Source organism: Pieris napi, chromosome 13 (genome assembly GCF_905475465.1).
Source record: "Pieris napi chromosome 13, ilPieNapi1.2, whole genome shotgun sequence".
Classification (NCBI taxonomy): domain Eukaryota; kingdom Metazoa; phylum Arthropoda; class Insecta; order Lepidoptera; family Pieridae; genus Pieris; species Pieris napi.
The window spans coordinates 4,680,536-4,707,044 of NC_062246.1; the positions used below are offsets into that span (position 1 = coordinate 4,680,536).

Consider the following 26,509-nt stretch of genomic DNA (forward strand, 5'->3'; position numbering starts at 1 on the left):
TATGTCCCACTCTAACGCGTATTTGCCGCATCTATATTACGTCATCGTGTGTTAGGTTTTTTTCGTTACGGAATTTCTTGATTAGGTCGCCGCACTCAAAGCCCGTGATAAAAATCTATGCAATAGCTTAAAAGGTTTTATTTGTTATAATTTAATAAAAGGTTATTTGTTTGTTCGTTGATATGTATAATATATATGTCGCAGCAAACTTAATGAAACGTTCAATGAAAAGCCTCTGTACTAACGGCAGGAGGTTCATCTGTTATGACACTATAAAATCAGTGGCACTACAGCCTTTTTAGATCTGGGCATCAGATTTCTGTATCTGTTTAATGATCATTTGTCAATCTAATAGGCAAGTAGGTGATCAGCCTCCTATGCGTGATACACGGCGTCGAATTTATGGGTCTAAGGCAAGCCGGTTTTCTCACGATGTAGTCCTTCACCGTTCGAGCAAATGTTAAATGCGCACATAGACAGAAAGTCCATTGGTGCACAGCCGGGGTTCGAACTTACGACCTCAGGGATGAGAGTCGCATGCCTTAGCCACTAGGCCAACACTGCTCACTCACCGTCGCATATGGACACTTAAAATAGCAGAAGGTCCGCAAGTGTGTTGCCGGCCTTTTAAGAATTGGTACACCCTTGTTACTACTGCTATAAGAGATTAATATATATTTACCAAATCATCTCTTGCTTCAACAGTAATATAATGTTGCGATATCAGTTCCCGGTCAAAGCTGTCTCCACCTGCCTGCTTTACGGTTATTTCTCCAGATATTGGGTTCAAATTTAACCTGAAACATTATTAATATTATGATATAGTTATCTAATATATTGGTTTAATGCGTGTATATTCTTATACATTACATCAGAAAACTCACGATGCTGTTGCCGGCCCTTATTACCCAAATCTAACATAAAAAGTTGGTGAAAAGATTTTTCGCTGCCCATAGAAAGTTACAACACCAAATTATCCAGTGCGTTGTCGGGTTTTTTATTGCCGAACTTTCCACAGATTATTCGACTGCAGATTAAAAAAAAAAACTATACCTATGTGAAGATTTGTAATTGGCCTATAATGGTACATATATATACATCTATTTCTGTATTGTGTTGTGAATCTTCTGAATAAATAAATAAATAAAAATAGATTATGAGGTCTCGGGTTCAAATCCCGTATAACCGTAGATGAAAATACGACTCAAACCGATTTTGATGAGCACGTAAACCGTGGCGCACTATATCTCCACCATCTCCTCTCTCAATATAATTTGCTGCTATGGTCAAACGGTATTATAAAAACTACTTACAAGTGAGCGATACTCCCACTAAGTCCGGTATATCTGATTCCCATAGTACCAAAGTTTCCAGAATCATGATCAAGCGCTTGCACTCTTCCCACAGTACTGCCCACAGGACAATTCTCTGGTATTGACACTGTGTATATTTGTTGGGTGAATTCTGGATAATTATCATTTTCATCCTTTATATGAACTGTTATTGGTACAACACTGAAAGGTGAAAAAATATCTCCTAAGCTTTTATTCATATACTGTTAGAGCTGATTTACACAGGGTCAGTAACTGACTACAAATTCGAGGCAAGTCAGTGCTGACCCGAAAAAAACCCTGTGTAAACTGATTTGAAGTCAGTACAGTGGCTTGAAGTCAGCGCTGACTTGAATATTCGGACACGAATATTTTAAAGTCAGTTGGCGCCCCCCGCCACCCGCGCACCCCCGCGCCAGCCAAATAAACCCCGTGTAAACAGACAAGTCAGTGCGTGGTTACTCACTGTCGCTGCGTTGTAGAGTGACCACGTTTTTTTCGCTGGCGATAAAAATGAAGCTTAGCGGAGACGAAACCTTAAACTTGGTGCAATTATATGGCCAATTTGTACTCCGCAGGATCTTCAAATCGCAATTGCTTCAGCAACAAAGCAGAGCCACCAGTTTCGTTTCTATCGTCAATCTATTTTCTTACCCATTGTCGTTTATTTTTAGTTATCTCATTTTCTACCATTTCTATTAACTCATTCAACAGCAAAATTGATAAATTTTTCAACAAATAATTAAATCGTCGTTTCAGTTGTTTTCGAGAATTTATTTTTCCCACTGACTTCACACACGTGTGCTCATCCTGAGAAACGCACCACTACTACTTACTTCATGTAAACAGTGAAAGTCAGTCGCGGCGCCGACATTGGCGCTGCGACTGACTTGTCTACTGACCCTGTGTAAATCAGCCTTTAGATAGAGTATGACAAGGCAACTTCCAACGTTGCAAGCTACTAGAAAGAACTAGAAAGGAATGATGTTAGGAAATAGTTTATACAATTTTTAATGTTCTCTTTTAATGGGGAAGATGTTATGGTATTTCATAATAAACCAGTGTTTTTGAATGGATAGTTTCAATGATCAAACCAACTTTAGGGCAAGACTTAGAATGAATGTTAAGTATGACTTCCGTAAGTCAAATACTACAGTTCTGACATAAGGAAGTCACGCTTAGTAATAAGTCTTTGCTTTGGCATCTTACCCAAGACCCAGAGAGGTGTATCAAGCACAGAAGGCTGATCACCTACTACTCTAAAAATGAATGAGGATATAAAAACTTTGTAGCAGAAATTCACTTTGGCCTCTTGCTTTGAATGTTTGCCCTTATCACTTTAATGTAATTTTACATATAAATAAATGACAAGATATAGGCATATCTGTACAGAAGAATAAATTTAATCTAAGAATTGTTAATAAAACAAATATTGATTAAATAAATGTTAGGCAGATTAATGAGAAAACAACTTATTATTAATTTTTGGTTCACCACAAATCAAACCAAGGATAGCTAAGTTACATGCACTATACCTCATGAAGCCAACTTCTTTTTGAAGACCAAATTGTATACAAACCTCATTTTAGCATCCTTAGTAACAATTTCCTTGGCGACCAGACTAAAGTTCATCACCGCTACCTTCTCATAGTCAAGATAGAGCGGATTATTGACTCTTATTAAAAATGATGCTTCATTTATACCTTTGAAAGGTGTAACATCAAAAATCCCATTGTCACCAACTAAATATAATTCAAATGTGCCATTTTTGCCCTGAAAACAGAACAGAGATGTTAAATGCTGTGATTGAATGGGATTTTATCTACTAATAATTTAAGGTGTATAAAATTAATATATTTGCACTAGCGGATCCGACAGACGTTGTCCTGCTTGATATTTCAAGCGATTAGGATATGAAAGTATGAAAGTACCGACTCCAGCGCCATCTATCGATCTGATTTGTGAATCTAAACCATTCCCAGATCCCCTTGAACACACACAAAAAATTTCATCAAAATCGGTCCAGTCGTTTAGGAGGAGTTCAGTCACATACACACGCACACAAGAAATATATATATTAAGATATATAGTACATGTTTATTATAAATACCCTAATTATTCAATTGTAAAATTTCATACAATAGGGATTTTCCAGTTATATTAGGGAATTATATGAATAATAAATTAGATATATTTCAATGTAAATTTAAATGTCTGTATTGAAGGTACAACCATTACAATCACACTGATAATAAATAAACAATTATATTGGTAGTTATAGTTATAATATCACAGTTTTACTTGATTAAGAATGTTTTTATTACCTGGTCAAAATCATACACTTCTGGTATGGCATCCTCTAAAAAGGTAATAGGTGTATTTTGCTGAGCATTTTCAATAACTTCTCCAATGTAGCTGTCACTGCGAAACCTTGGTGTTTCATCATTTACATCAGTTACAATGATAGTCACTTCTGTAGTTGCACTTGGTAGAGGTGATATTATGTGGGATTCCTCAGTAGCCTAGTTTAAATATATACATATGTTTAGGTTCATAACTGAGCAATGGGGCAGACACATTTATACATTTATCTTGCTCGTAATTTTAATTTCTTATTGCTAATCTAGGAAGATATTACTTTGTTTATCTTCCAATTAAAACATTGTGTTTACCAAGAACCTGAGTAAAATCTATAGGATAGAGAATAATTTCCCAATAAACAAAATTTAAAGGCAAGGCACATTGCAACAACCCTTTAAATTAACCATATATTTTTAAATGCATTATACTAATAGTCAAATATCTCACCAAAATTTCCAAAATATATGCTCCATTGCTATTGTTGGGGTCTTCTCTATCCAGTAAGCTAACTGTGTAGACAATGCCTGAGCTACTGTCGATTTCAAAATGCTCTTCTCCACCTGATATGACACTGTATGATATTCTGTTGTTGATGCCACGGTCCCCATCCACAGCCCTGACTATATAAAATCAAGTAAAATTATATATTCGAATATGTGACCAAATGTCATACCTAGTATAATTTTTAAACCAATTATGAAGTAACGGTGCTCAAACTAGAAGCAAAATAATATACCTTGCAATACAGATGTTCCGATAGGTGCATCTTCGCTTATTCGAGTAACTGGTGTGGCCACAACAAACTCTGGAGGCTGGTCTTCCACGTCCTGAACTTTTACAAGTATAGCAGCAGTTCCAGTATTTACTCTTCCCTGGTTCGCCCTGTCCACAGCAAGTACTCGAAGTTGATACAGTGATTTTTTTTCGTAATCCAATTTATTTATTAATCGTATAACACCTTTTCCATTGACTGTTTGTATTGAAAAATTATTCACATCTCCATCGAGTTCTTGCAAGTGATAAAGAACCTGAAAATACACAGTAACATAAAATTCTATTGTTGTGGATTACTTGTCTGCCTCTTGTTATTTTTTAACCTTTTCATTGTTATATAAAAGTTTAATATAAATGTATACCTGATGATTTAAAGTTAATTAAAAAAGGATATCTGAATTAGCAAACAGAAGGTAATAGTTATCCTGTACGTGGTAGTTTTATGGCATATAAAAATCAATATTAAATACTGTTATAAATATTTTAAAGTTAAAATATCATAAGAAATATTTGTTGTTGTTGTTGATATGATTGTCATTGCTTACGATTTGACATTTGACAAACGAGGTGAACTTTGAAGTGTTCACGGACTATAGCAGAAGTCTATTTAAAATGACAATGGCAAACTTTTATTGATAATAATTGGCGGGAAATCCAAACGCTTGAAGTGTACGAGAAAGTAGTAAGTGCTAAGTAGAAATTAAGATAATTAAATAACGGAACGACACAGCCACGTATTATACAAATGACGAACAATATTAACATAATGTTACTCACTTGTCCATAGGCTCCTTCATCAAGATCAGTGGCCTCAACTGTTGTTATTATATTTCCTGGGGGATCATTTTCTTTTATGGTTAATGCCGAGGGGTAGGGTTTAAAAATTGGTTCGTTGTCATTTACGTCTTCCACTAACAATAAAAAGCTTTGCGTTATAAAGTTACCCTCACCCAAATTTCCATCAGTTAGGGTAAGAACGAAAGAGTATTCGTCACGCACCTGGAAAATTGTTTAAAAAGTAATTATACATACTTAGGTATCGACATATTGTATAATTAGTATTCTAATATATATTATTATTCTATATAACTTAGGCTATGAACCAATAAATACTGATTTTATTATCTTATTGAACTATAGTTATGGTATTCACTGGGTACCTACGAACAAACGTGTTTATGTAACCATTATTTCCTTAAGTATTTCGTTTAATATACGGAGCGTTTAAGTACCAACACTAAGTTAGTTGTGACGGAGACTTATTAGTTCACCGATAAATGATACATAGCTATCTAGGTGTATAAAAATGTTAGGAATCGAACCATCAACATTATCATAGAAAAAAGCAAGTAATTTAACCAAGAGTCCCATTACAGACTCGAAAAACAAGCCCATATACTTAAACGCGTATATTTTTAGATTGACAAAATAATTAATGACGTATCACTTACGAAAGGACACACGTATAAAAACTCTTTTTTGATATTTATGACCCAGTTAAATATTACTTACCTCTCTATCTAACTCCTTAACTAAATATATATTTGCTTCGTTGGATGAAATGGCTTCTATTTTTAAAATATCACTACCAACTTGGTTGCGAATACCAAATTGTAAAACATCACCGTCCGGGTCGACTCCTCTTAGTCTATATATAAGGCTACCTAGAAAAAGTAAACTTGCATAAAAAACTTTCCAAACGCAAGCTTGCTGCCAAATTTCAAATATAACCATTACCAATATAATATAACCATTTAACATAAAAGTTTAACTAGAAGCTACAAGTAAATAATGTACTTCAATAGGTATGATGAATCATATCGGTGGGTTTCCGCTAAGTGGTACCACTAGGGCTTCCCTTCCCATGTTGTGTGTTTGTTGTCTTGGAAACAAGTTCCCCTTAAGCCAATTTCCGGGTGTCTGTCTCGTGTTACACTCAACCTAACTTTTGTTTAATGCACAATGTTGTGTGGAAAATGCTCTTAGCATGCACATTAAGGTTCAATGAACTTTTGTAATGAGAGCGATTAATTGCGCCTTTGTGCTATTTGTGATGGCGTTGATAATATTATGAATATTATGAAATAGGTTGGTTTTAATCGATAATGATTATAAGCATACTGACTAACGTAAAGAAAAGTCAATCTTGATTCCTAGCTTTTCTATAGTCTCAACTTTTTTTATCTTTTATCGATCTATCGTTAAGTTTGTTATTACTGTGGTTAATGTGGTTAAGATGCAAGTTCACGTTCTAAAGTCAGGTTATTCAAGTACATCTTTATATAAATAATTCTTCTATGAGTGTGTATGTCACTGAACTTCTCTCAAACGACTGGACCGATTTTGATGAAATTTTTTGTGTGTGTTCAAGGGGATCTGGGAATGGTTTAGATTCACAAATCAGCCCGCCAGATGGCGCTGCAGTCGGTACTTTCATACTTTGCTTTACTAATCGCTTGAAATATCATGCAGGACAACGTCTGTCGGGTCCACTAGTATATTATATTTTTTTTACATTAAAGTTTGTTTGTTATTTTGTGAACCTGCTTTTTTTCTGCTTCAGAAGTGTTTTGAAAACACTATATTAATAATTAATAAATTAAAGCCTAAATGACGAAACTATTTACTTTTCAAATACTCTTATACATTTTTATCATCAATGTGTTCCGACTTAACCTGACAAAGAATTGTTGGTATCAAAAATTGACTCACCCACTGGCGTGTCCAGCCCCTCCTTCAGTCTTATAACTATTTCCGATCGTCCATCTATAAGAAATCTCGGTGGTCGGTTACCTCTTACTACGTGGCACAGAAATAATAATATAAGTATGTCTCTTAATCGTGGCACTTTTAATCTAACTCTGGGTGGAGTTTTCGCATTGTTGGCTCTTGTATACATCGTTCACCTACAGCATCGGATATCGTATGTTATTGTGAAAAAGATCATTTTCCCTGAATTTTCCCTCACACGGTTTCTCCGTGGGAAGCCTGTGCTGTACAGGTGAAAGTGTTGACGGCTTGTTAATGTCTCGTACGTGCTGGGTTATTCGCGGGCAACTGCAAGAGACAGGTGACAATGAAAGGTGTAAGTTAATTGCTTTGGACGCGCTATATTTCACAATTATGAGGTAATTTGACAGTTCTGTACATAGGACTAATTTTTATTTGCTCTTATGAAATAAACACTTTCAATTAAAGCACTGTGACTTATAATAGAAGTCAGTGAAGTAGAATACAGCAGACATGTTATTGCATTTGAAAACGATACCAAGTACTCCTGTTTTCTGAACCAAACTTACACTTTAGTACATAATATTCTTTAATTGGGATAAATAAAAAAATCCAAATTATATTAGTTACGTAACAATTAACGCCTGTAGCGTACACATTATTTGAAGAAGTCTACTAAGTATGGAATGTGCAATTATTTAATCAATTACCGTCTAAAATTCGTAATATTAGCGCCTTTAACCAATTCAAAAGGGCGACGTGTTTCTCGTTCGTATATACAATATACATATTAGTACGGGAGGTAGCAACGTTTTCGAGAAAGAATTTCAGGTCAGCTGATTTTGTGATATGTCTTCCTTCTTGCACTTCCGGTTAGAGTCTGGGCAATCTGGCTGGCGGTAGTGGTTGCGTTCATTAGTGCGCATCCTATCTGTCCAGCTAAAAATCCTGGATTTTAAAAGCATTTTAAGAAGCGTAATTTTTAATTTTTCCTTTTTAAATACGTCTACCTGACATACTTTTTTTATTGCCAGACATTTTTCACGTTGCTAACTATGTGCCAGACGCGATTTTAAGTTTTATTTTTATAAAAATTTCAAAGCATTTTAGAATGTCTGTAATTTTAATATTATGTTATTTAAATATAAGGAAAACTGAAAATGAATTTGCCAGACATTAATTCGATTGTTATGTCTTGAATTAAAATGATAAAGTATTGCAGTATGATGAAGCATTGCATTTTAAGAAGCGTAATTTTTGATTTTTCCTTTTTAAATACGTCTACCTGACATACTTTTTTTATTGCCAGACATTTTTCACGTTGCTAACTATGTGCCAGACGCGATTTTAAGTTTTATTTTTATAAAAATTTCAAAGCATTTTAGAATGTCTGTAATTTTAATATTATGTTATTTAAATATAAGAAAAACTGAAAATGAATTTGCCAGACATTAATTCGATTGTTAAGTCTTGAATTAAAATGATAAAGTATTGCAGTATGATGAAGCATTGCATTTTAAGAAGCGTAATTTTTGATTTTTCCTTTTTAAATACGTCTACCTGACATACTTTTTTTATTGCCAGACATTTTTCACGTTGCTAACTATGTGCCAGACGCGATTTTAAGTTTTATTTTTATAAAAATTTCAAAGCATTTTAGAATGTCTGTAATTTTAATATTATGTTATTTAAATATAAGAAAAACTGAAAATGAATTTGCCAGACATTAATTCGATTGTTATGTCTTGAATTAAAATGATAAAGTATTGCAGTATGATGAAGCATTGCATTTTAAGAAGCGTAATTTTTGATTTTTCCTTTTTAAATACGTCTACCTGACATACTTTTTTTATTGCCAGACATTTTTCACGTTGCATTAATTATTCATAACTTACATTTAGTAATTAGGACAATTTAAATAAAGTGTTGATTATTAATTTTAATCTAATTTTATATTCCTTTTTATGCTCGTACTACAAGCATTATACTGCAATACTTTTTCATTTTAATTCAAGACTTAACAATCGAATTAATGTCTGGCAAATTCATTTTCAGTTTTTACTATATTTAAATAACATAATATTAAAATTACAGACATTCTAAAATGCTTTGAAATTTTTATAAAAATAAAACTTAAAATCGCGTCTGGCACATATTTAGCAATCATCATCATACTGCAATACTTTATCATTTTAATTCAAGACTTAACAATCGAATTAATGTCTGGCAAATTCATTTTCAGTTTTTCTTATATTTAAATAACATAATATTAAAATTACAGACATTCTAAAATGCTTTGAAATTTTTATAAAAATAAAACTTAAAATCGCGTCTGGCACATAGTTAGCAACGTGAAAAATGTCTGGCAATAAAAAAAGTATGTCAGGTAGACGTATTTAAAAAGGAAAAATCAAAAATTACGCTTCTTAAAATGCAATGCTTCATCATACTGCAATACTTTATCATTTTAATTCAAGACTTAACAATCGAATTAATGTCTGGCAAATTCATTTTCAGTTTTTCTTATATTTAAATAACATAATACATATTAAAATTACAGACATTCTAAAATGCTTTGAAATTTTTATAAAAATAAAACTTAAAATCGCGTCTGGCACATAGTTAGCAACGTGAAAAATGTCTGGCAATAAAAAAAGTATGTCAGGTAGACGTATTTAAAAAGGAAAAATCAAAAATTACGCTTCTTAAAATGCAATGCTTCATCATACTGCAATACTTTATCATTTTAATTCAAGACTTAACAATCGAATTAATGTCTGGCAAATTCATTTTCAGTTTTTCTTATATTTAAATAACATAATATTAAAATTACAGACATTCTAAAATGCTTTGAAATTTTTATAAAAATAAAACTTAAAATCGCGTCTGGCACATAGTTAGCAACGTGAAAAATGTCTGGCAATAAAAAAAGTATGTCAGGTAGACGTATTTAAAAAGGAAAAATCAAAAATTACGCTTCTTAAAATGCAATGCTTCATCATACTGCAAAACTTTATCATTTTAATTCAAGACTTAACAACCGAATTAATGTCTGGCAAATTCATTTTCAGTTTTCCTTATATTTAAATAACATAATATTAAAATTACAGACATTCTAAAATGCTTTGAAATTTTCATAAAAATAATACTTAAAATCGCGTCTGGCACATAGTTAGCAACGTGAAAAATGTCTGGCAATAAAAAAAGTATGTCAGGTAGACGTATTTAAAAAGGAAAAATTAAAAATTACGCTTCTTAAAATGCTTTTAAAATCCAGGATTTTTAGCTGGACAGATAGGATGCGCACTAATGAACGCAACCACTACCGCCAGCCAGATTGCCCAGACTCTAACCGGAAGTGCAAGAAGGAAGACATATCACAAAATCAGCTGACCTAAAATTCTTTTTTTTCAAACGTTGCTACCTCCCGTACTATATTAAGTTTCTCATAATAAAATACATTCTTTTTGTAATGAGAAATAAAGTTCTTTAAATATTATAATATAAAATTATTAAAAGAAACAGCGGTATATTTAAGCATCCTATCCACAGGTAACTTCATATTTTTCGTATAAATTGCAGTGATGACTCACCATTAAATGAATATAGAATCTACGACGATTTAAAAGAGCTTTCTGCTACCTTAATGAAGTTAGAGAAACTGCATTAGTAAAAGATTAATTGGGTTATGAAGGTATGGGAACCAGTGCATGTCAAAGGCTGCCTGCTAACTGGCCGTGTCTTATTGTCTCGTTAACACATACCTTGTCTAACTCGGAGATGAGAGCTATTCTACAAATTGCCGATACAAATATTTATTATAACAATCTCTACATGAAGCAATCACTATATGGTTTTACGGTTACTATGGATTTGGTAAGTTAAGTCAGCTTCAGGGGTTTTAATAAAATATTAAACGCTATACACGCTGCAACATTTCTAGTCATTATTTTAAGGTCGGCTATTACTATAAAACTGCGTTTGATATTTGCACAGCTTGCCAGCCAGTGGAGTGTGAAATGTTTGTTTAGATTAATATGAAATAAATGTCTGGAGTATATGGTATATATCTTAATATATATAAATTACGCGTCACGTTGTTTGTCCGCTATGGACTCCTAAACCACTTAACCGATTTCAATCAAATTTGCACACCGTGTGCAGTTTGACCTAACTTAAAAGACAGGATAGCTTACATCTCAATTTATATCCGCAATATTATTTTTATTGCAAAATATTTGTTTATTATTTGATAGTCACAATTCTAACAGATGGCGCTGTGTTGAAAGTACCAACGTTTCACATAAGCTACAATTTAATGGCATAACCACCAAAAAAGCATGGTGGATTGGTGTTCTCTTGACGTTTCTCTTGAAAAGTTTACTACTATGTAATATAACAAAAATCTTAGCCACAGCAACGCTTGGCCGGTCTGCTAGTGTCAAAAGTCAGCGTTTCATTGCTTAACTCAGAGGCGGTCACAAGCTTCGTGGCAACATAGAATTTAGTATTATGTATGTGTTAATATAAAAACGTTGAATCTAGAATGAGTTAATGATGTAATACAAATAATTAGGCAAATTTGCAAAATAGTTCCACGGAATATAAAAAGATTTCTGTTACGACTTTTACGGCTACACTAAAACATTTCCAATTCCGCATAACGAATTTAGATAAAACGAATAAAATGTACTTCGATGTTTTTGTGGGTTACATAAAACCTTCTGTAACAATTGGTGATTGTTGAACATTAAAATATCTCAATTAACAGTAGAGATAGTAATGGTTTATAATTGGCATTTAAATTTGATTGTAGTGCTTAGACGATGCAACATATTCCTTGTTGCAATGGACAAAAAAGTAGGTACTTATACAAACTCTCTTCGAACTTTGGTCTAGTGGTTAGTACCCCTGCGTATCCATGGGTCCCGGGTTCGATCCCCGGCTGAGACGAACATCGATGTGATGAGCATTTGATGTTGTGCTTAGGTCTTGGGTGTTTAAATATGTATTTATATGTCTATCTATAATATGTATGTATATCCGTTGCATGTTAATCAGTTATTTTGAAAAGTTATCAAAACTTAATGTAAATAAAGTTGTCTTATTTGCTTTTCCTTATGGAAAAGGTATGTCACAGACCGAAAACAATGCTAGGTACAGATGCAATAATAAAATTCATACAATGACACTGTATAATAAACAATTTGAATTTATTGACACTAATGTCATCATTAGTTATAATTACTTTTTGACAAAAGATAACTATTATCTTTGTAATTATTATATTGGACAAGTAGCAAATTCGCTATCATATTGTATTTTGAACGAAGCCAAATGTTTGGCTAACCAATCTGCTCCTATTGAGCAGATAGATAATAGTACCTTTTCTCAAGATACCTTGGAATTTGTTCCAAGTAATTATTTAAATTAGATTTTAAGACAAAATAGGTGATCTCTGGCAATAGTTCTAGTCATAGTTGTTTATTAGGAGATCCATCAAACTCCTTAAATGTCAATAATAAAATCAATAATAAGCATATTTTAAATTTAGTACATCAGAATATTCAGGGTTTGATGGGTAAAGAATTGGAGTTGGAGTTGTTCATGAACTGTAATAACATTGATATCTTATGTATTACTGAACATTGGTTAAAGGACCACCAGTTCATGTTTAGCTTCAACAATCATCTGGTAGCCAGCTCGTTCAGCAGAGTTAATTTAATACGTGGAGGCTCTTTAATTATTGCTCGGAATAATCTTAAATTTAAAGAACGTACCGACATAGTGAGCCTGTCTGTTGAGCGAGTTGCTGAGATAGCATGTATTGAGCTTGAGCAGTTCATTGTATTGAGTGTATACAGGCCCCCTAGTACTTTATACGATACTTTTGAAAAAATCCTAGAAGATGTATTAATAAAAATATCTAATACTAATAAAACAGTGGCCGTCTGTGGAGACTTTAATATTAACTTATTAGATAAATCTAGTATTGTTAATAGATTTTTAATCTTATTGAAATCATATAATTTATATAATATTTTCCTTGAGCCAACTAGAATAACTGCCACCAGTGCCACTTGTATTGACAATGTTTTTACAAATGTGAAGCCAACTTTTTATTCAATTATTAATCTGTTAGATTCAGATCACTGTGGCCAGTTGGTTTCATTTACTAAAGACATTGTTAAAGCAAATCGAAAAAATGTTAATTTTGTTCCAGTAACCAGTTATCGTTTAGAACTTTTTAAAAATAATTTAAATGAAAAACTGCCTGGTTTGCCTTATCACCATAACCCTGACCAAGCTTACTCTTAATTATTTAACATGATTAATTCTCAGTTTAAGAAAGTTTTTACATCTAGATCAGTTTCTGTTAGTGATCGAGTTTTGTTTAGTGACTGGGCAACACCAGGTATTTTTAAAAGCAGAATAAGATTATTTGAATTATATAATGAAAGGAACCATGATCATAGTGAAAGGTTTAGGGAGTATGTTAAAAATTACTCTAAGACTTTTAAGAGAGCCTGCGCTGCCGCAAAATCTTTACACATTAAAAACAAAATACGATCTTCTGCAAACAAAATTAAAACTACTTGGAATATTATTAATTCTGAAATAGGAAGAACCACAGTAAAGAATAATGATTTTCATCTTAAAATTAATGATATAGATGTTAGGGCGGATTTGGAGGTGGCAACCGAGTTTGAATCTTTTTTCACTAATATTCCTGTATTAACAACTCAAACTTTGTTGTCGTCTTCCGGCTCCGCATACAACATACTTAAAGACTGTGTCGCAGAATGTGGGACAAGTTTTGAATTTACAGTTGTTAGTGCTAAGGACATTCTAGATGCATTTAAAGATTTGGAAGTAAAAAAGTCCACCGATCTTTGGGGGTTGTCAGTTCAAATAATATCCTCAATAATTGAATGTATTTCCCCATTTCTGGCAATTGTGTTCAACTCTTGTGTCGCATCTGGTGTGTTTCCGGACTTAATGAAGTTAAGCAAGGTGATTCCACTCTTCAAATCTGGTAGTACAACCGATCCTACGAATTTTCGCCCTATCTCAATTTTGCCTACACTGAGCAAAATTTTTGAGAAAATAATTTTAAAGCAAATGCTAAAGCATTTTAACAGACAGAATCTTTTTCACTCCAAACAATTTGGATTTACTAAGGGTCGGTCTACTGCTGATGCAGGTGTGGAACTACTCAAAAATGTATTCGAGGCTTGGGAGAATTCACAGGATGCTTTAGGCATATTCTGTGACTTGTCCAAAGCTTTTGACTGTGTTTGCCATGACACACTTATCAAGAAACTACATCACTATGGCATTAGAAATAAGGCTCTTAGACTTCTCAGTTCATATTTAGACAATAGAATACAAAGTGTAGATATTAATGGCAAAAAATCAAAAGGATCTGTGGTAACTATGGGTGTTCCGCAGGGTTCAATTCTAGGTCCTTTCTTATTCCTTATCTATATCAATGATTTACCTTTTTGTGTAAGGGATGATCACAAAATCCTATTATTTGCGGATGACACTTCGCTTGTTTTTAAAGTTAAGCGTCAACTTGAAAATTTTGACCAAGTTAATTTGGCACTATCTAAGGTTGTCCATTGGTTTAATGTTAATAATCTGCTTTTGAACTCAAGTAAAACTAAATTAATAAAATTTTCTACGCCTAATGTGAGGCAGTTAAGCACCAATGTACAACTGAATGGAGTAGAGTTGGACCCTGTTGAGTCAACTGTTTTTCTTGGCATTACTGTTGACGCCAAACTACAGTGGGGCCCACACATTAACAAATTGTCTGGAAGGCTCAGTTCAGCTGCTTATGCTGTAAGGAAAATTAGACAAATTACTGATGTGGATACTGCCAGAATTGTTTATTTCAGTTATTTTCATAGCTTGATGACGTACGGCATTCTCCTTTGGGGAAACTGTGCGGATATTAATACAATCTTCTTATTACAAAAAAGGGCTGTCCGCGCTATATATAACTTAGGTCCTAGAGTTTCTCTCCGAGAGAAATTCAAAGAGATAAACATTCTGACTGTAACTTCACAATATATTTTTGAAAATTTACTTTATGTTTACAAAAACGAACCGGATTTTGTCAAATTGTCTGATCTTCACTCCCGAAATACTAGGAACAAAAATAATTTAACAGTTCATGCTACTCGCCTTCATAGAATAAGCAACTCGTTCATGGGTCAATGTATACGCTTTTACAATAAACTTCCTATGGATGTTCGTAAACTTCCCCTTAAGAAATTTAAATTTTTTATTAAATCAAAATTATTAACTAAAGGATATTACAGGGTATCCGATTATTTAAATGATAGAAACGCCTGGGATTGAGCTGCTCGCTTATACAGCTATCGCTTGTGTTTTTTTAAGCTGTCCTTCACTTTTTTTTTTTTGCATGTTGTACATATTTACAATCTGACATGTCTTGTGCTTTTGCATATGCATTTTATTTTATTCTATTGACATGTTTGTGCTTAGTGCATATTCATTTTTTTACATTTTTTTTTTCTATATTACTGACATGTTTTGTGCTTAGTGCATATTCATTTTTTCTTTTTCTACAATACTGACATGTTTTGTGCTTTTGCATACAATATTTTACACTTTGACATGCCAAGTGAATAATGTTTATATTTCGATTATATTTTTCAATTTCATTATTTTTTCCTTGCTTTAAGGTACACCTTAAAAATACATTTTGTATCCATTGTAAGTGTAAACATTATGCGGGTATATCATAAACTCTTTTGCTTGATTTATAATTTGATACATTTTAGTCTATAGTTATTTTGGGCTGGCGATCTGAGTGAGTTGTTGCCCCACATATTTTTATGGTGCCACTGGCGGTATTGTTGTGTACCGGGTTGTGCAGCTCCCTTAAAAATGGTTGAGCTGCATGAGCTATTCGGGGCATGCTAGCCGTCTGCTGGCACAGGCTTGCTCAGATCGATCTGGTTCTTTCTTCCAAAGACCAGTCCAGTAAATACTCTGCATTTGTTTACACCAATTTATTATTGTATTATCTGGACTATAAAAGAGACTAAGACCCCCGAGTTTGTTTCGACATTTCTTCTCAGGGCAGTCAGTTAGGAAATGTCGACTTCATCTAGTTTAGGATGACATTGTAAAAGTGATTTATATAGTCCTACTTGCAAGAATAAACTATTTCATTTCATTTCATTTCATTTCATTTCGTTGCCTAGTACCCATAACACAAGCTTCACCAGCATAGCATGGGACTAGGTCAATTGGCGTGAATTGTCTTAAAAAAAAAAAAAAAGAGTCTATTGCAATCACTTTCATCTAGTTACATACTAGCTTATTTTGATAAAGTATTAATGACATAGACATCAGTCAGTCCCGGTTCTCTAATTCATACAAGTGTAAATCTTTATAGAAAGAAAAATACATTGATACACAACCGGGTTACAAACCTACGAACTCAGGGCTTAGAATCTCTCTGACTAGTCTAATTACATAAGCAAATTTTATAAAGTAGACACGCTTTGAGTAATAAAAGCTTGAAATTTGTATGGATCGCACGCACCGGGCTTTCAAAACAATGAGTTACATAAAATGTAATTAAAAATGACCTCATGCTATGTCCCCCATTATGATGACACCAGTGATGTGAATTGTAGGTGAAATAATTGAAAAGGGTTATGAAAGTGTATCATGTGATCTATTAAGAAAGGAATAATTAAACGGGTTATTAAACATAGCGTTTTGGTGATCTACGAATTATATTAATTGCGAATACGGTAATTAAACGAAACTTAATTTAAAAACAAATTACTATTGAATTTCGTGTATAGTACCTAGTCTGGTCAATTTAGACATTCGAAGTTACATAAAGTCCCAACAAGCTGAATTTCAGTGAACTTGTTCAAAACATAATTATAAACAATGTCTAGAAGTTCCCCATCATTCCCGTGTAAGGAAAAAAAAATATTCAAAGTCAAAGGTCAAAAAAATGAGTTTTTCGCGATTTTCAGCAAAACAGTAACTTTTATCATAAAAGTTCATCATACAATTATCTATAAAAAATGTATCAATACTTTTTTCTTACGAACCACCGCTTCTGAGATATAACGATTCAAAAAGTTATAAAAGTTGTTATCGTCAGCTTGTTGGGACTTTATGTAACTTCACTCTCATTATTTGGTCTAAACTGACCGGACTATAGAGACTTATTGTATGAAGACAGTTCCCAGGACTGCTATATACCAGTTGTAAATAACAAATTCGGCTTCTTTACTGTGATTAATTTGTTTTTGTCACAAATCCTTCATTCATTATAGTTAGAGATCGATATAATACCTAATTATATAACTGAACAATAAAACATTGTTTTGTTTATTTTAAAACAAAAGTAGTCTTGCTCGGTTGCTTTATTCGAAGAGCTATTGTTGCAGCCACCGCATTTCTGTAATCCTAAAAGCTATGCGTAGATGAGAAATGTTAACAGTTCGTTGAAATCCTGTCTGATTGAAACAAAAGACGCATTGAGTGTGAAGGCCGATGTTCGAAATGAATGAGAGTTGCGGAGATTGAACCCTGCTTTTATAAGCACTACAGCATGGGAATTTTCGGAAATTTTATCAGAGTTATATTAACGTAAAATTGTAAAAACCGTTAGATTGTAATCTATCGGTTATCGGTTATTGGTATTCGGTAGATTGTACTACACTAACTTAGTTATCATTCAAACTTCTTTGGTCAATTACAGATTAATTTTACTTCCCAACAATTTCATATAACTACCGAATAATAATACGTTAAATTGCAAGCAGTATGTTGAGTTGACAATCTTTCGACAGTTTACAATCTCGCGAGATAGATTACAATCTAACGGTTTTTACAATTTTACGTTGACATATACATACTATTATTTAATTTGAAACGATATTATACCCGCGTAAAATATGGTAAAATAAGCGGGATTGATATAATTGTGATATTGTTTATAGTATTAACATCGTATGGTTTGGATAAAATAAATCTTGTCATAAACTATATAATTCTTTAATACTAAATAATTTAGACTTAATTACTTATTAGTCATAAGTTAGGCTATATAGTAATATTCCATGATGTCTTAATAAAGACACATGTATTTCAAAAAAACTATATAAGAAAGACGGTGTTTGTTAATGTAAAAAAAATATTGTAATATACGTATTTGTCTTTTATCTTCCTTACCAATTTCTCTTTAGCATACAATTTAAAATATTAAACTATACAATTCACATTTAATATACTTTCTACGTGAATTTTTAAGGTATTTTTCTTATTCCTTTAACATTCGAGAAAGTATTTTATTTATACACGAATTTCGTGTGTTTGTGTGCTATGTGCGGAACGGCGTTTACTTTTCGCAGAAAGGAGTTCAAATCGCTCATCGAAACGAGTGAAAGCTAACCCTCCGTTAGTTCATTAGACATTTTATCATTTTAATTTCACTAATTGTATATAGCGCTGACCTATTGCCTGGAGTTTGTCAATATATGGAACGAATGGTTGTAAGAACTGGCAGTTTTGTTAAAGAACCAAGATTATTTTAAAAATAGAATTACACTACCATGTAATGTTCCATCTTTAAATCGTGTGTGTTAAAATGAATTCAAACGATAGTTGTGAGAGAGTTAGGAACTGAAGGTCTTTTTTACGATAATTATCAATCTACCATAATACTTATAGAGCCATAAAAGTGAGATACATTTTGTACAAAGACCTTTTCATTTATTGCTTTATCGACAAGAGCCTGAGAGAAACTCTGTAATAAGTTACTATAGAAGATCTTTGCATAACATTGGTACCAAAAACAGTTTGTGCAATTCAAACCAACTCCCAAAATCAGGGTTTTTTTATGTTTTGTGAGTAATGCTTAGGTACTATATTATGATTTGAGTTTACGTAACTTTATTCTTAAGAAGTTTTTAAACTATAATTATAATAAAGAAAGAAGCTTTGAGTAAAGAAGTAAATTGATATACTTAATACGATTATGTATTCTGAAATTGGAGAACACAAATCGGCTTAACACGTCATGAGAAAACCTTAATTAAATTTGTGTTCACATAAAAAGTATGTAGGAACAAAACGATCCACTTAAAGTATTTAGTATTTTTTTTTTATTAATTATAAGAATAATGAATAAAATATAATAGAAATACAATATTTTGCTCTCAATAAAATATGCAAATTTTAATGTCACTTTCTGTTACAGAATTGTATTAATTAATTATTGGTAATATATGTTAAAAGATTACCTATTTACTACCGCCTACTAAGCCTACGGAAAAAAAACAAGTAAGTAGATGTTTTTATAGAATGGACGGAAAACACGCTTTCTATGGAAACATCTACCACTCGTTAATGTTATAATTGGTTAGATATAGAGCCCGGGTGTTGTTACACTATTTATTAAATTGTAGTAATAACATGCTTATATCAAGGTTAAACAGCTTTTAACTAGAATAAACCAGTGAATTAAATGTCCGGGTGATACAGAGCAGGTGAACCGCTTTTTATAAGCGAAAGTATCACAATTACACTTAATTACAGGGCTTCCTTTAGACTATGTTACTATTACAAACTGAATCTGTAACTGCGTATACGCACGCAATCGCTCAATTCGTACGAAAAATATACGTAACTTTCGCTGAGATTAAAATTGGAATGATTGTATAAGTTAACGATGTAAAGAAAAAAAAGACAATTATTATGTATATAATTTCTGGAAACAAATTGAAAAAAAATTAATATGGTGAATCTGCATGTTTGCACACTTTTCACACATACAATTATGGAAAATCATTGTAACAAGTTATGTAATAGTTAAGGTTCCAAACCTAAACGCATTTTACATATAATTATTATATATTTATGTTTTTTTTATGTAACAGGAGGCATACGGGCAGGAGGCTCACCTGATGTTAAGTGATACCGCCGCCCATAGACACTCTCAATGCCAGAGGGCTTGCGAGTGCGTTGCCGGCCTTTTAAGAATTGGTACGCTCTTTTCTTGAAGGACCCTAATTCGAATTTGTTAGGAAATACTTCAGATACTTGTTATTTTATTATTATGTACGGAGACTTTTATCTACCCCACATAGTTTTTCTTTAGCTGTATAGAACTTCCACTATAGATTGTCATCAGTTTCAACTGTTAAAAACATTATAGATTAGATTAAATATTAAAACCAATAAATTCAACAAAAAGCAAAAAAGCAGCCAGCCTCAGAGCTGACAGAAAATAATAAACGGCACAAATATAAGAGTCTTTCCTCCAACTTCGATTTTGTTCCCTTTGGAGTAGAGACTCTTGAGCCGTAGGGTTCAAGTGCACAGGCGCTTATTAAAGCTTTAAGTTGGCGCCTAGTAGATAGTACTGGTGACCCCAGATCTGGCACTTTCCTGGCTCAACGAAACGTAAGTACCCATCGCAATACAGCGAGGTAATGCTGCCAGCGTTTAAGGTACACGAAAAAAGGACCAAACTTTTTAAATTTGTTATGTTTTTTTTATAATTTTTAATTATTTTAATTATTACTTTGTAGGTTAAGAAAATTGTAAATACTGTATGCTTGATTGTAAATAAATTCAAATCGTTCGATATGGGATAACACATAATGCGTAATCATGACTTTAATTCAAAACATCGAAAATAATAAATTTACAAAATTACGTACCGCTCATTATTTGCACTCTTAAAGCAACAATATACGCGACGTCGTCCACTTAAATTTGTATTTTATTTAATACGAACAGGAATAAAAGGTTTATAAGTAGCTAATAAAAGGAATAATATTATGAAGGCCATTGTAAAATGTCATTGCGACTAGTTTATGTTTTTTTGCTACCAAAATACGTATCGGACCTTTAGATTATTGAGAAAAGCTTTGCTGGCACTGAGTAACAAGCAAAGACATACCTAAGTAAGTTATTAAAAAAGGTATTGTTCATTTAAAGTCGTAGCATAATACAAGTGTTTTTCGATTATAATCATCATCGAATTTAGTCACAGTAGTTTCAACGAAATATGTGTGTAAATATTTTTATACTATATTTGTTTACCTGAAATTGCTTTAAATTTTTAAAATTATTATTTTCTAACACGTTTTTCCTTTTTAAGTGACTTCGAAATAACCAAACCTAAATAGGTTGTCAGAATACTAAATTCTTCCTTAGTAGATGATACCTGACATTTTGACCAAAACATTTTGAATTTGACATACAGAGTTTCACTTAGCCTTCTGATTGTGTGACTAAGTCCCGATTTTGAATTTTACCTCTAATACATAATTTCTGATCAACACTATTCATATAGGCTGGCAATAAAAATAAAACAGAAGACCGCCGTAGAGACTAAACTAAAGAATACTGATTAAATGTAAAACTAACCACAAAATTACCCTGATTACGTAAATGTAGATCTTTAGTAATTGATACAACATTTGAGGGCTATCTTGTCGTTATTTGATATTAAAATCCATTCACTTTTAACACGAATGATTTTTCTGGACGGCATGATCCTTTACGACTAGAAAATACTAAAACTAAAATGTTAATATATATTATACAATGACCGAAATTAAAAAGATATCGTATGCAACATAAGTTCAAGTTTCACTTGAAAGAAAGAAAATTTATTCGGTCATAAGTCATTACGTACAACAAAATACTTATTTCTAAATGTATATATTGTCATTATAAGGTAAAAGTCAACATTACATTAAAAATTTAATTATGTATAATCAAGAAGATCCTACCTAGCCAGCCATAGGCCATAAACTCCGTAGATTCCAATCATATACCTGAGCAGGGTCTACATTGGAATCCGTAAGAAAAGCGGATGCGTGGCCGTCCCAAGCAAACCAGGCGTCGTAAAGTTGCAGATGAGGCAGAGAGAGCCTTGAAGCGAGGTGAAATACGAGGCTCGAGATCGAACGCAAAGAAGACTCACTGAGACCAGACTCTACCTCATTAAGCCTCTTAGGACATTAGGTCAAGAAGATCCTAAATATACATGCAAAATTAGAATGGTAATTTCATTAAAAAAAAAACAGTGGCGCTACAACCTCTCTATGTATTGGCCTCAGATTTCTGTATCTGTTTTATGATCATTTTTAAATCTAATAGGTAGGTGATCAGCCTCCAGTGTCACATGCCGTCGACTTTTTCGGTCTAAGACATGACGGTTTTCTCACGATGTTTTCCTTCACCGTTCGAGCAAATGTTAAATGCGCATATAGATAGAAAGTCCATTGGTGCACAGCCAGGGATCGAACCTACGACCTCAGGCACGAGAGTCGCACGCTGAAGCCACTAGGCTAACACTTCTCAAATTTCAACTAGCAAACGCCTTGCAAATGTGTCAGTTGCCGTAATCCTTAAACTGCAAAGATGATAAGCAAGTAGCAACCTTAGTCTCCATATAATGATTCTGTTTCAAAGTCGGGTAATAGTTTAAAAAGCTATACAAGGGCATTCGCCTAATGGTCTCCACAGGTGAGTGACGCGGGCACAGAGCGTGTCGACGCGACCGACCGTACCCCGAGTCCCGCTGCCCGCAGTGTATCCGGTATCCTGTCTCCGGGGTAGTGTTGTAAACTAATATCCTCTACCTTTTATTTAGGTAACCTTTAAGTTAAAGCTGTATTATTTTAAAGCGTGTCGCAACGCTACTTTGGACTCCCAGAGCTACTTGTATTTTGAATACTTTTTGAAAAGTTTATTATAATTACTTGAGACTTAATCATTTAACAGCCGCCTAAAATATTTGATTATAGAACTTAATCTTAGAGCTCCTAGTTCTTATTTAGTTGGCTTTTGTATAATTTCAGGAGTTGGAGAGTTAGAGGATTGATATCCTCTGGGTATTTTTATCAGAGAAAATTAAGTGTTTGAATGGTATTTGGGTTGTTTGTTCGGAATTCCAAAATTGGTGTAAAGATAATATGTAGTTTTTACGATAAAATTACCGACAAGTCCTCACATATCAGATAATAACTGATTTGAAAATGCGATTTATCGTGGAGATATCTTTGAATATCACGTTTCATAGTCATCTACTACTTATAAATAATAAATTCAAATAAGTAAGAAATAATTTATTATCTACAATAATTATTCATATTTTTACAACTGCTTTGCCAGTATTTTCACCAGCTAACATTCCGATGAAGGCGTCGTAAATTTTATCGAAGCCTTCGGTTATGTGTTCATTTGTTTTTAATTTTCCTTCCAGAAGCCACTTGGTGAGATCGACAAATGCTTCAGACCATCTTGTGAGCCACCGATGTACGAGGAATCCTTCAACCTTTAATTGCTTCATAGTGATATCAAATTGCAGAAGAGGCACTCTAGGTAGCTGGGACACATCGTCATTGTAGGCGCTAATGCTGCCACATACCGATACTCTACCAAAATTATTCATATGACTCATAATAATACTGCTTATTTCTCCTCCCACATTATCAAAGTAGCAGTCCACTCCATTAGGAGCAGCAATCTTAAGAGTTTCATTTATGTTGGCTGTTTTGTAGTTGTATGCCTTATCAAAACCTAAGGTGTTTTGAAGCCAATTCACCTTATCATCAGAACCAGCAAATCCAATCACTCTGCAACCCTTAATCTTAGCGATTTGCCCAACAAGAGATCCCACGGCTCCTGCTGCACCGGTAACTACAACGGTTTCTCCAGCTTTCGGTTGACAAATCTCAAGAAGTCCGAAGTAGGCTGTTACTCCAACCATACCTACGGAACTTAAACCGTGGATGGGTGACTGGCCTTTGAGATCGGGTAATTTGTACACAACATTACTCATGGTTGAGGATTCGTTCGGATTGACAATAGAATAGTCACACCAGCCTTTATGTGTAACAACTCTAGTTCCAACTGAATATTTAGGATTTTTGGTGTCTTCTACAACACCGACTAAGAAACCGAACTGGTCATAGGGAGTTGGATATCTCCGATTGTAAGCTCTTTGGTAAGGATCTACACTCACCCATTCGGTCTTGACAAGAATTTCTCCATTTCGTAGTGATGGTAGTTCATATTCCACTATCTCAAAATCATCTCTCTTTGGGACTCCCTCAAATTGTCTCTTCACAACATATTTTCGTGCCTTCACCATGTTGCCTTGACTGTGACTATCGTTAACCAATTGATATGTATTTTATCGAGTTTCTGATATCAATAGATATATAATAATCGGAAATATATCTTTATCGGTGAATTATAAAGCAAATTCCTTTGATTTTGTCTAGGAATCGATAAAGGTATTTTTTGAAGATTGGCACAATTATAAAGAGTACGAAAAATGTAGCCATTAGAAATTATTTGAATCAAAACTCTCTTTGGGTATTCAAAATACCAGCTAAGTAATTTATTGTTAGCGCGCATTTCACACGGTTTCCAAGTCGGCAAAAACGTCAGCATGACATCGCTGCTGTGTAACATACTTTAAAGAAGTACAAGTTCCGTTCCCTTTAAGTTTTTATTTCCCATCCATTACTAGGCATTAAGATAACTTGTATTAAAATAATAGATAACAATATAAAGGCCATGATTAGACTGATTTAAGATTTTGTAGCATTAGTCTTCATACGAACAATACTTCTCTTCAAAAATGTGTCTATTCAGAGAGGATTAAGTGCAATTGTAATATAGAAAAACTTAAAAATTCGTGCGTCTACGCATATAAGGTAAAAAGTATAGAAAAAAAAAAATCTTAAATATTAATTTTAACTCACAATTTACTATTTCAATAATGGCTGAATTACATTAGGGCCACTACGGTTTATTGCATTAGATTATGGCAACACTTTCTTCGATGATAAACAATTTTTATGGATACAAAATTGGCTGACCCATAATCGGTGATCCGTCACGATCTACTTAGTTCTATGAATTGTTTGATTAAAACTAATGTTATTCGCAATAAAGTGAATGTGTGTGTAAATTCTGCGTATGTGGCTATTCTATTGCCTTTGAGAATTTTTCTTCAAATCAAATACTAATTACACATCGAAAAGACTGAGCTATAGCTGCAGTAACGTGCGATTAGTACCACGTTACAAAAAAATATCTCAGGTAAAAATCTTATCACTCAAGCGTTTTATGACGTCAAGAGACAAAATCTTTAATTAAAGAGACTATTTCTCTTCTCTTCTTCTATTTATTTTACAAAAAGTTGATTCGAAGAAATTTTTTTATATTAAATGTACAACGACATAAGTTTCTTTAGAACCTTATTTAATTTTTTTAGTTAATGTTTTCTTTACGCCTCATGTACTGAAAAATAGTAATGTAGTGGCGTAACAATAGGGTGGCAGGGCTGGCTAAATGCCACGGAACCCCGACTAAAGAGGGCCCCTGCCCAAGAGATATTATGTTCTATGGATGAATGTTAAGTCTCCAATACGCATTGGGCTAGCGTAAGGACTACAGAGTACAGACCACTCCCTCTCGCCTAAGAGAGGAGGACTATGGCCATTAGTGGGACATATACAACGTGTAATTGAGTACGCTGAAAATCTCGAAGTTTACTAAAATTAAACTGAGTACAACGTGACGATTTTTACTGATAGGGCCCCATCAATTGTCAAAGACAGGGAATTTGTCACGGGCCCCAGATGGTATAGTTACGCCACTGGTAGTAAGAATTAAATAAATGTAAGATTTAGACGTTGTAAAAGCTTAATTTAAGAAAAAAAAATTTAATACTTATTCGTAAGAAGAATTAAGTTTAAATTGAATATATTAATTCCTATTGTAAACATTTGACACGTGGGTTAAACTGTTTGATGGTCACCTTTATAACCGACTTAATAAAATCCATAGGTAAAATAAATATTCGTCATGTTGATTATAAATTGAAAGAATTACAGTAGAAATTACATATTATATTAAAGTTTTTACTATTAGCTATGCGGGAGCGCAAACCGACAAAGTCTTTTGGGCCTGTCTAACTAAAAGTGTTAAAGACTGTAGAAAGGAAGAACTTATGTATACCAATGTAAGGCTTGTAATTAATATCTTAAAGACACTGTAAGAGGACTTTCAATTAAGGAAACGTAATGAATGTCCGTTATTTTATGAACTGTATTAGGTAAACTAGAACAGTAAAAAACCTAAAAAAACATAATCTTCCTTTTTTAAATTTATTGATTGACAACTGAATTTCGCGATGGTGAGTCATACTAACAGTTTAATTTAATAAAAAGTCTGGATCGAATGATAAAGTACCCGCTGTGAACTTTTTT

General features: G+C 33.2%; 2 protein-coding genes across 4 annotated transcripts in view; both read right to left on the reverse strand.

The window, feature by feature from the left end:
• LOC125055415 (cadherin-23) overlaps window positions 1–26,509 on the reverse strand; it is a 47,571-nt gene that overhangs the window by 20,744 nt on the left and 318 nt on the right. For 2 of the 3 annotated variants that reach the window (XM_047657875.1, XM_047657872.1), the window contains exons 2-10: window positions 7,179–7,523; window positions 5,979–6,130; window positions 5,244–5,465; window positions 4,429–4,720; window positions 4,140–4,312; window positions 3,656–3,853; window positions 2,911–3,104; window positions 1,314–1,514; window positions 683–797 (exon numbers count right to left, since the gene is read on the reverse strand). In XM_047657875.1, the coding sequence (XP_047513831.1) occupies window positions 683–797; window positions 1,314–1,514; window positions 2,911–3,104; window positions 3,656–3,853; window positions 4,140–4,312; window positions 4,429–4,720; window positions 5,244–5,465; window positions 5,979–6,130; window positions 7,179–7,365 (1,734 nt within the window). In that variant the 5' untranslated portion in view covers window positions 7,366–7,523. Of the gene's footprint in view, window positions 1–682; window positions 798–1,313; window positions 1,515–2,910; window positions 3,105–3,655; window positions 3,854–4,139; window positions 4,313–4,428; window positions 4,721–5,243; window positions 5,466–5,978; window positions 6,131–7,178; window positions 7,524–20,929; window positions 21,033–26,509 lie in introns of those variants that run through there. The other variant, XM_047657873.1, reaches the window with a different exon arrangement.
• LOC125055416 (prostaglandin reductase 1-like) lies at window positions 23,336–24,416 on the reverse strand. The gene has a single exon (XM_047657876.1). It carries the CDS (start codon window positions 24,376–24,378, stop codon window positions 23,371–23,373), a length of 1,008 nt encoding a protein of 335 aa, XP_047513832.1. The 5' UTR covers window positions 24,379–24,416; the 3' UTR covers window positions 23,336–23,370.